The 11,091-nt window shown below is 41.5% G+C and overlaps 1 protein-coding gene across 1 annotated transcript in view; it reads left to right on the top strand.

Moving 5' to 3' along the window:
* ddx54 (DEAD (Asp-Glu-Ala-Asp) box polypeptide 54) overlaps positions 1-10,483 on the top strand; it is a 15,462-nt gene extending 4,979 nt beyond the window's left edge. The window contains exons 2-20 of the mRNA XM_008300185.1: positions 282-408; positions 498-568; positions 657-845; positions 930-979; positions 1,083-1,124; positions 1,217-1,312; positions 1,409-1,530; positions 2,038-2,099; positions 2,763-2,894; positions 3,026-3,236; positions 3,339-3,470; positions 3,584-3,805; positions 3,887-3,960; positions 4,043-4,243; positions 7,729-7,877; positions 7,995-8,108; positions 8,207-8,317; positions 8,424-8,524; positions 9,926-10,483. Of these exons, the coding sequence (XP_008298407.1) occupies positions 282-408; positions 498-568; positions 657-845; positions 930-979; positions 1,083-1,124; positions 1,217-1,312; positions 1,409-1,530; positions 2,038-2,099; positions 2,763-2,894; positions 3,026-3,236; positions 3,339-3,470; positions 3,584-3,805; positions 3,887-3,960; positions 4,043-4,243; positions 7,729-7,877; positions 7,995-8,108; positions 8,207-8,317; positions 8,424-8,524; positions 9,926-10,176 (2,457 nt within the window). The 3' untranslated portion in view covers positions 10,177-10,483. The remainder of the gene's footprint in view (positions 1-281; positions 409-497; positions 569-656; positions 846-929; positions 980-1,082; positions 1,125-1,216; positions 1,313-1,408; positions 1,531-2,037; positions 2,100-2,762; positions 2,895-3,025; positions 3,237-3,338; positions 3,471-3,583; positions 3,806-3,886; positions 3,961-4,042; positions 4,244-7,728; positions 7,878-7,994; positions 8,109-8,206; positions 8,318-8,423; positions 8,525-9,925) is intronic.
* The last annotated feature ends 608 nt before the right edge of the window (positions 10,484-11,091 follow it).

The raw sequence follows: 11,091 nt of genomic DNA, 5'->3' as shown, positions 1-11,091 counted from the left end.
TTAGCACATTTGTAACAACAGACATTGCTATCCAGTAGAAATATAGGACTGATGTTACCTAACAAGCTTAACTGTTAAGACTAAGATCCTTTGTGTTTGTGAAATAGGAATTTAATAGATACAAAAAAATATTAAGGGTAAGATGTTACACCAAGTTCTATTAGTTTGTTTTGATCAAATATGTTGAGATGAAGGCTCTGCTTAGATTTTAGGGATCTATGCGTTACTCCCATCATGCTGTTAACGTGCTGTGGTTCTGCTTCTTTTAATTTGTCTCACAGCCGGGGAGGAAACTGCCGCGGTTCCCTGCAGCGTCCGACTGCCTGTCAGATGTGGAGCCGGACACCAGGGAGCTGGTCAGAGCTCAAAACAAGAAGAAGAAGAAATCTGGAGGCTTTCAGTCCATGGGTAAGCGCTGAAAGAGTGAGCTGAAAGAAAGTCTGATGCACCGTTATCCCACTGGCGACATTGTTTGACTACATGATGTGTGATTTCAGGTCTCAGTTACCCCGTTTATAAAGGCGTCATGAAGAAGGGTTACAAAGTCCCGACCCCCATCCAGAGAAAGGTGAGTTAGTGTCACTTCAGGATCCTGTAATCAAGCATTTGTGACTTTGATGTGGGTTAATTCTCAATCCTTTTCTTCACCGCTTCAGACTATCCCGGTGATTTTGGATGGAAAAGATATCGTAGCCATGGCCAGGACGGGCAGCGGAAAGACGGCTGCCTTCTTGGTGCCCATGTTTGAGAAGCTTAAGGCCCCTCAAGCTCAGACAGGAGCCAGGGCCCTCATCCTGACCCCCACCAGAGAGTTGGCCCTGCAGACCATGAAGTTCACAAAAGAGGTCAGTTGACTCTGTTGTGTTTGTGGAGAAAAGAATCTCTGATTTTGGCTGCCACTAAATATTTTTCCTCTTTTTGTATGGTAGCTGGGAAAATTCACTGGCCTCAAGACCGCCTTGATCCTTGGTGGAGACAGGTGAGTGACTCCTCACGTCTTGTTATTGGTTCCTACTTATTCTCAGACATCAGAGTTGTGTTTTACCTCTAGAATCTGTGTAAATATCTCTTCTCTTTACCAGAATGGAAGATCAGTTCGCTGCTCTTCACGAAAACCCCGACATGTGAGTGTTTCATTGCGTTGCTCCATGAAAAGTGTCGTTTCTTCCCTTCCATGTCCTGTATTATGTTAAAATCCTGACCTCTTCTTTTTCAGAATCATCGGTACTCCCGGTCGTCTCATGCACGTCGTCAAGGAGATGAACCTGAAGTTAAACAACGTGGAGTACGTGGTGTTTGATGAGGCTGACAGGTGAGAAACAGCATTTGAAGGTGTCCTATTTCCAATTCACGACTAGAATTTGCTCGTACAAGTGCGTGAGCTTCTACGTGTTTTCCCTCCGCTCAGATTGTTTGAAATGGGTTTCGCTGAGCAGCTTCAGGAGATCATCCGGAGGCTTCCCGACATCAGACAGACTCTGCTGTTCTCTGCTACTCTCCCCAAACTGTTGGTGGAGTTTGCAAGAGCTGGTGAGATGAACAGTCTTTTTTAAAAAAAAAACTAAATCTGTTTAATGTCGGTTCTGTTTTGCATGTGTGCATCTATCATGATTGAGGATGTTTTTGAAATGGCCGTGTTTGACATCAGTGAATCTCAACTGATGGTCCACAAGACAAATCAAGCCACCGATCAGGAGCCAGTTGACTGTTTACTAATGCACACTGAAAATGATTTAATTCATAATTTTCGCTTTATTACAATGTAAATGATTAATATTATCTGTTGGCTGTTAGTTAATTTGCAGTTAGAGTTTCAGACCTTTAAATGTTTATTCATTTCATCTGATGAATATTATTATTTATTTACCTACTTGCCCCTGGACTCCTGTCATGGTGCAAGTTGAGCGTCTCATCTTCATTTTGAATCCTTTAAATTCTAAAGGAATCTAAATGCATTTGCTCTTAACCATTGTCATGGTGATTTTGATCCTGGTGTTTAAGTTCCTGGTTGACTATGTAAATAAACTTTATTTCCAGGGCTGACAGAGCCGGTGCTGATCCGTTTGGATGTGGATTCTAAGCTCAGTGACCAAATTAAGGTAACCTGGTTTATCATACATGAACAAGACAGCAGTAATTGCTGCTCATTCTGAATCGGTAAATAAAAATAATTCTGTTTTTATGAGAGAAAAATGTGCTTATTCTGACATTATGATTGTATATTCTTGTAAATTTTGTTGACTTTTCTTTCTATATTATATTATCTATATTTTTTTAAATCTTATTTTGCTTTATTTTACCCTCATTTTCTACCTCACCCTAATAATCTGTGTTGTCTTTTTGCTTTTGTTTACCCCCTTTGTTGAATGTTCATGCTGCTGTAACAACTGAACGTCCCTCTGGGGATTAGTAAAGTCAGTCTAACACAAACTGACATGTTTAAGATGCACTTCATAAGAACTGAATATAATAACATCTAGCAGCAGTGTGTGTGTTAGTGACTTTAGAGATGTGTGTTATTTATGACTGGAAAAAGGAAATGTAAGGTTTTTCTGTTAAAATAACTCACCATGGGGCATTTACTGGCATTTAAACTGATTTCAAATTTGCTAACATGTCAGACTCTCCTGCTGATGCCTTCAGGTGCTCTGTATTTATGCAAAATGTGTGAGACAATTGTTAGTGAAGCTTATTGCGTATTTTTTTATTCACAAACTGTTTACAACGTGTGTCTAACCCTTTTAACATGTTTCTTCCATCAGCTGTCGTTCTTCCACCTTCGTATGGACGACAAGCCGGCGCTGCTGCTCCACCTCCTGAGGAACGTGGTGAAGCCTCAGGAGCAGACGGTGGTCTTTGCTGCCACCAAACACCACGTAGAGTACCTCAAAGAGGTAACATGACAACACCAGAATAACTCAGCTTTGTCTTTATTTTACTCCCACATTCTAAATTCAGTTATTAAAGATTTTTTTTCAAACCTGAACCTTGATTTCAAGTTAATGTCTTCTGTTTCGATCTGCAGCTGCTGACTTTAGAGGGTTTAGAGTGCGCCTACATCTACAGCGCCCTCGATCAGACTGCCAGGAAGATCAACATCGGCAAGTTTGTGCATCGGAAAGCCATGGTGCTGATTGTGACCGACGTTGCTGCTCGTGGTATAGACATCCCTCTGCTGGACAACGTCATCAACTACAACTTCCCCTCCAAAGCCAAACTCTTCCTGCACAGAGTCGGTGAGTAGCTCAGAGTTAATGTTTCCCTTTTTTTTCCCCCTCTGATAAAACCGACATGACAAATTCTAATTACTTAAACCATCACCTGTCTTCTCCCATCAGGTCGTGTGGGACGTGCTGGTCGCAGTGGAACAGCCTACAGCATGATCTGTCCAGATGAGATGCCTTTTGTCTACGACCTGCATCTCTTCCTCGGAAGGCCTTTGCAGCTGGCGACACCTGAGCACGCACAAGGTTAGCTTTGCAGAATGCCTGTCTGGAGTTACGTACTACACATCTGCAAATAAACTTTATTCATCACCGTGTTCATCCTCCCTCTCTGCTGCGACTGTCTTCTATCGCTCCAGATGCAGGTGGCGTGTTCGGTCGTGTCCCTCAGAGCATCTTAGACGATGAAAGTTCTCATCTGATCACGACTTACGACAACTCCCTGGACCTGCAAAACCTGCATCGGGTCTCAGAGAACGCCTACAAGCAGTACCTCAAGTCCCGACCGAACCCCTCGCCGGAGTCCATCAGACGGGTCAAAAACACGGATCTGTCCAGCATGGCTGTCCATCCGTTGCTCGGTAGGTTAGGAGGAAGCTATAAACAGCTGTGATGATGCTCAGATAGTAGTTAACAACAGCATCTGATTGATGTTGTTTCAGGGTCTGGTTTGGAGAAAATGGAACTGGAGCGCCTTCAAATAGTTGATGCCATCAAGGGCTACAAATCCAAAGCGGTGAGTTAGATGCTGATCTCATCTCATTTTCCTGTTAAACTGTGATAAAACATTTTAAAAGTCTCCTTTCGTCTTCATGCAGACTATCTTCGAAATCAACTCTAGCAGTAAAACATCAGCCAGCGAGGTGATGCGAGCCAAACGCTCCAAAGACACACGATTAGTGGACAAATACAGCAAACACAGGGAGGACGTGGCTGCAGAAAGCAGACTGCATCAGCCTGTTATCACCACCAACGCTGATGACCGCGACTCCACAGACCAGGAGGAGGACGATCTCACGGTAATCAACTCAGATGTATTAAATATGGAAGTCTCTTTCTTAATCAGACCGTTGTGTGGTGCAATGAGGATGTAGCACAGATACCAAATCTCTGGTGAGGTTGTGTTTTATTTCAACAAGGGCGCTGCACATCTGGGTTTTTTAGTTAATCGTAGTTCATTCATTGAAAATAAATAAAACCTACAACTTTCAAAATAGGAAGTGAAGATCATTTTAATTTGTTTTCTGAAGTAATTTCTTTAAAATGTTTCAGAAAATAGAGAAAAAATACAGTTTTCAGAAGCCAAGTAAGATGTTTTCACACATAGATGTCTTGTTTGGTCTTCAGTTTATTGTCTCATAAGATAAAGAATAGCAGCAAATCCTCACAATTGGGACACTAAAACAAGTCAGTGTTTTTGAATTTTTGCTTAGCATAAACAATAGATATTTACAAAAGTCTTCAACTGACAAAATCTCAGTTTCACATAGTGTCTGAAAATCACTCCATCACAATTTTGATTTGTGCAAATATAGTCAAAAAAGCACTATTTAAATATGAAGCAAAAACAAAAATTTGAAAAAGAATAAAACTCATTGAATCAAAAAAAAAAAACAAGCAAACAAAAAAACGTCATCTCCAAACAAAAACTTTCTCATTCACTGTTGGTCTTTTAGTTTCGCTTTTAGTTCCCCTTCCTGACTTTTTCTTTGCACTGCAGGTTTTTCAGGAGTGGGCTTCCATTGGTTAATGAGTTTTGAGTGGCAGCTTGATGTTCTGGATGTTTTCAGTGCCACACAGAGGCAGTGTGCTGTGTGAGACATCCTGCAGCTTTTAGATTTCTTTCTGAGCCATGAGGAAGTTTTGTTTGATCACATTGGCACAAATCTGATTTGATATACTAGAGGTTATTAAACATGTTATTCAAATCGCTGCATCAGATTTATTTTGTTTTTCAAGCCTACAGTGACAGACAATAACAAAACAACATCTTATCACTTTTAAGCAAATCACATTCAAGTTTAAGACAGTCAAGTTGGAATAATAGCGTCATGTGCCTGCATCAGTTTCGTCAGTTTGACCTCTGACCTCCTGATCTCACCACAAATGTCACGTCTCTTGTGGTTGGGCAGCGGTTCATTGTTAAAGTTAGTTCATATCTGCTTCTCACTCCGACATGAGCTTCCATTTACACTAATTGTAGAAATTACACACTGGAGAAAATGACACACGTTCTGGATCTGCGATTTAGGAGCTGATAGCCAATTCTCTGGTGTAACGTTAATACGTGACCTCGACAGCAACGAGGCACAGCAGTTAGCGTCGCCATGACAACGCTGTCAACGATGGGGAAACGAGCCACATTAAAACCACGTTCGACCGAGGACACGATCGCTGTGAATACTCTCTGGGTGCAATATAACTAACAGTTTATTGATCAGTTGAAAATTTATTTCAAAATACAAAAGGTTGCACTTCATAAAATATTCAGAACAGAAATCAGTTCGCTGTATAAACACCTCGAAAGTTCCTCAGTGGAACAAAAGTGTCATGTCCATGGCATGCACTCTGCTTCCTGCTGGCAACACCCAATGAAAGCAAATGACATTGAAAACCCACAATATCGAGACATAAAATAAATAGTTACGACTAATACCCACAGATAAGAATGAGCCAGACAATAGAGGTGTGATTAAAGCGAGGATGCTGGGTTTTACTGCCTGAGATCTCCAGACGAGGACGTCCACAGCTGAGGGGCTGAACGGCAAAGTCGACATGTTGATATCCTCCAGCAGGGACCTGCTACCAGTGCCAGGCAGTAATAAGGCTCACAGGGAGTTAGCGCACTGATATAGAAGGCTGTTCAAGACTTTAAAAACAAGCAGTAAGATCTTAAAATGAATTCTGGAGGTAGCTCTTGAAGGTCAGTTGTGATAATTTGGTCTCTTCTGTTGGTGCGTCTTTAAAGTCTGGTGGCAGCATTTTGAATAAACTGCAGCATTTGGATGTTTTGGTTGCTGATATCTGAATAAAGTGCATTAATATAGTCAAATCTGGAAGGAATGAAAGCTTGGATGAGCTTTTTTTGAAGTTCACAGCAGAAATGACCTGATTGAGGGGACCCAGAGTGGAGAGGAGATTTTTCATGTTCCCAGCATTGGTGGTCTCATCATCCAGCTGCAGGAAATTCTTGGATATCCAGTCTTTTATTTCAGCAAAGCAGGACATAATATAAAAGACCTCACTTGTACCAGATTTCAATGGAACACACAATTGGTGTCAGTGCATCATAAGCTACAGGGGTAGCATGTGTACAGAGAAAAAGAAGGGACCCATAATAGACCCCTGGGGGACCCCGTTGAAAAGAGCAGCGCAAGAAGATGAGGAATCTCTAAGCAACAGTTAGGAGATGAACCAGTCCAGAGCCACATCACCATCGTCCTCCACCGTATTAATGGCTGAGCTGAAGTCGGGGGAGAATTAAACACAGTGCAGTCCGGTGGTAAAGTAAGCAGTAAATCATTGTTTATTTTGCCCAATGCAGTCCCCGTACGGTAAAGAGAGCAGAAAGCAGATTCTTTTCAGTGATCTGATTGTTGTTCATAAAGGAAACCAGCTGAATGGAGACAATATATTTTGGTTTAAAATTACTAAAAACCGAGGGCTTAGGAGGGCATCTTTAAAAAAGGGTGAACGGTGGCATGTTTGAAATAGGAGGGGAAGATACCATCGTATGTCATGTTTAATCATATAAAGAGCAGAGAGCGGGTGAGCGACACAGATTGATCTTCTGGGCTACTTCTTGGCCAGATAGCAAATAAGTGTGTTTCTGTTGCTTAAAGTCAGATTTTATATTTCAATTTCAATTCTTAAACAACAAGACTGCACAGTTGTGAAGATTGTTTGCTTGAATGTCGAAGCAGAGCATCACTTTTTTACTTTACAACTCTAAGCTATGTGTTCCAAATTGTGGGATTAAAACCTTTGGCAAGGCAGCTTTTAGCAGTTATGCAGACTGTCTGAGGACCAGAAAACAGCTGGAAGTGTTGAAATCTTTAAACATACGTTGAAAACTTAGCGCTTCAGTCTGTCTTTGGGATAAGCATGGTTTATTTTATTAATTTCTTTTCTTATTTTTTATATTGTAATTGTGTTTTATTCGGTGTCTATGTATTTTTATTTATTTTATTAAGTTTTTTTCACTTAGTGTTAGTGCTTTTAACCTTTTCTTTAAATAATTTTTTATCTTTAAGCTTTGACTTTTAAGATAATTGTGTGGAGATTTTCTTTCATATTTTCTTTTGTATTTTTTTTTTATCCATCCCTTTTGTTGTTATTGTATTTTATACTTCATCTGCCCTAATTTTTGTGTATCATTCATCTGTGAAGCGCTTTGAAATGCACTATGTCTGATAGATATTATATGTTAACTATTGTAGAAAATCTTCATTTCATAAAGAGCACGTCTCAGTTTCTGACATGTAATCCTTAATGTGTCCACCAGGGGGTGTTCTCAGAGGTGGTGGGTGGTAAAAGAAGAGGCCCGCAGCAAGACGGAGAAGAACGTCCAAAGAACAAGAAAAGCAGGCAAACGGGCAAAGATGACGAGTACTACATCCCTTACAGGCCCAAAGACTTCAACTCTGAGAGAGGGTGAGACATCAAACGTTGATATTTAAAAAAAAAAAAAAAAGCTAATAATTGAATCCTACATATGAAGTGAAAGTCTGTGTGTTTTAACCGATGATGTTTTGTTCTGCGGGTCGTTAGGTTGAGTCTCGGTGGGGAGGGCACTGCTTTCGAACAGCAGGCCTCCTCGGCTGTCCTCGACCTCATGGGAGACGAGGGAGACCGGTTTAACCAGCACAAAAAAATTATGAAATGGTGAGAATTTCAATTCATTCACTCACTCTTCTGACTCTGTATGTGTCTGATTTTGCCATTTCTTACCATAACTTAACGTCTTTTTTTGTCATTTGAAGGGACCGTAAGAGGAAGCGTTTCGTGAGAGAGTCAGGAAAAGAGGACCAGAAGAAGAAGATCAGAACAGACGGCGGTCAGGTCATCAGCAACAACAAGAACAGGAAGAACTTGTATCCTTCCAACAACGATGTCTTTTTGTTTGCTTGTTTGCTTCTGTTTTCTCTGACAACGTTTAGCTGCATTGTTGAGATGTTGCATCACTTAACGACATGACAGCTATGAGGAGTGGAAGAAAAAATACAAGATTGACGATGGAGGATCTGGTTCAGATGGAGAAATGGGAGGAGGAGGAGGAGGAGGGAGGAGACCAGCAGGAGGTAGGACAGCATCCGTAGTCTCGGCTTTAACAGTCAAACCTGGAAAAGTGGCAACGCACAAGTAAAATCACTTGAGGAAACCACAAAATATGATATTTAATTATCCTGATTTTAAGCAGAAATTCACTTTTTCACTTTCTGGTGCGACGTTGAACATCGACAACACTCTCATGGGTTATTCCATCTCAAGTCATCAGGGACCTTCTGCATCTCTTTATTTGCATAAAACTTGTTTACCATAAGCTATGGGTGTTTAAAATGGTATCTGTCAAATTTTAGATCGATATACAAAAGTAGGTTCTGTGATACAGTTGTTTTTTTCTTTAAATTGCTGTTCAACACTTTCAGCTTGTTTATTTGCACGTTGTGGTTTTATGTTTTTATGACAATATCTCAGGAACTATTGAAGATAAAAGCCTTGAAAATTGTAACTGTTCTTGTCATCGTACCATTGATTCAGAATCTGCAGGTCGAGTAGTTTCTGATGATGTGTAAGCTGAAAAATGGAAAAAGAAAGAAAGCAGTCATGTGTGCCACGTTTGAGCTCACGTTAACAAAAACGTCAAAAAGTGATCATTTCTGAAACCTATGTACTTGCAGGTCCCAATAATACAAAACTAAACATAGAATTTTTTATATTTCGCTTTAAAAAATGTGAGGTATGGGTAGTTTTTGACCGATTAAAAAGTGTTGAATATTGAAGTACTTTCTATATGAAATTTTCAGCCAAATCAGGGATACTCGAGCAGAAATGGTTCTAAAAAAAAGTGATGATTTGGGATGAAATGACGCATATGTGTGGTAGTTAGTTAGTTTAGCCCAAAGTGGTAGCCACAAGGTAACAAAACCCACCTTCTTTCGGATTTCGCCTGGTCAGAGCGGACCGGAGCTGGAGGGAGAGTGGTAGGGAGGAAGGCTGGGGACTCGCCATGTATGTGAATGAGAGATGGTGTGATGCTGGTATGTTAAAGAGCAGCGCTGCACGAAAGATGTTGAACTGCTGGTGATTAGTTTGCAGCTGTTTTACCTGCCGAGGGAGTTTTTGCACGTCCTGGCGGTTGCAGTTTACATCCCCTCCTCGGCTGATGCTGCTGCAGCCTGTGAGCTCATCCATAGTTCAGTGTCCCAGCTGCTAACATCACACCCTCAGTCTCTGATCAGCATCTCAGGAGACTTTAATCATCCATCGCTCTCTACCATCTCCCCACATTCAGCCAGTATGTGGACTGCCCAACCGGAGACGGTGGGGACTTGGACCTGCTGTGTGCAGACACCAGGATGCATATTACTTAATTATTATTTTCTTGTACTTCTCAGTACTTAAAGTCGCTGTTTCCATCGCAAATCTGTCCTGTATCACTGTCGATCCCCTATACTCACTTTCTGCGTCCTGCCTTCCAGGTCGTGGCCGTGGTCGCGGTCGACGCCCTGCAGCGCCGCAGGAGACGCCCGGCGGCCGCAGAATACGCTCAGAGCTGAAAACTAACCAACAGATCCTGATGCAGCGCAAGAAACAGCAGAAACACCAGTTCCTGCAGAGCGGAGGGCTGAAGAAACTCCGCACTAAGAACAGAAAGTGGCTGGGAGAGGTGAAGAAGTCAGGGTTTGGACGAGGCGGCGGAAAGAAGGGCAAGATGAAGAAGAGGATGTGAGGAGGACACTGAGGGGCGCCGTGTGGGAATGGATGAGGAGTGTTTGTCATTTAAAGAGTTTCATGATGCCTCGTTTGTTTGCGGATTCAAGGAGAAGGTGGGTTGAAGAAAACATTTCTCGACTGACTGCAGAGATGAACTTCACGTTTTCCCATTGTCGCCTGTTGAACTCTACATTTGTAGCAGAGTACGTTAAAGAATCATCCACTAAACTGAGTTTTCTTCTTGGCAGTTTAATCCAAGTGTTTTTGAAATGTGTCTATTCCAATTATGAACAGAAAACAAAATACACATGTGAATAAGACGATGTTCTGTTTCCTGTCTTCCTTTGCAGTTGTGTGTTTATCAATTGATGCATAGCTAATAAATATATACAGGTACAGCTCACAATTTAGCTTATTTTTTGTAAAACAGGAAGCACTAAAGCAAATGTACATCATACTTTGGACACAGTTGTTTGACTAAAGAGAAAATAAAGGAATAATCAAACTTTAGGATGTACGAGGTGTGTCAGAAAAGTTTCAAGGCTGGTGTCACAAAAGATATATTTCAAATACAAACTACAACTTTTCCCCTTCAGAGTAATCCCCCTGGAGTCTAACACACTTTCCCAGCCTTTTCTGCCACGCCGCCATGCACTCCTGGAAGGCCGTGAAGTTGCAGCAGCAGGCAGGTGATGCTTTAGTTTGGAGGCCTTCAGTTCCCAAAATATACATTTTTCTTCTTAAAGCTGCGTTTCTTGTGCTGTAGGAGGTTAGGTCTTGGCCAAAAGGCATCTATGCTGCACTAATTTCATGAGGAGGGACTGTTAAGAGTCCGTGATGTTCAGATGTGTACACTGTATGGCACCAGACAGTACTGGTTCTGGTCCATGAATGCTTTGGAACACAGACATTTGTGCTTTCTCATCGTTTT

This window comes from Stegastes partitus, unplaced genomic scaffold (assembly GCF_000690725.1).
Source record: "Stegastes partitus isolate 25-593 unplaced genomic scaffold, Stegastes_partitus-1.0.2 Scaffold1507, whole genome shotgun sequence".
Lineage (NCBI taxonomy): Eukaryota > Metazoa > Chordata > Actinopteri > Pomacentridae > Stegastes > Stegastes partitus.
The sequence above is the reverse complement of the archived record's forward strand: the minus strand, read 5'-3'. Positions and strand labels throughout refer to the sequence as shown.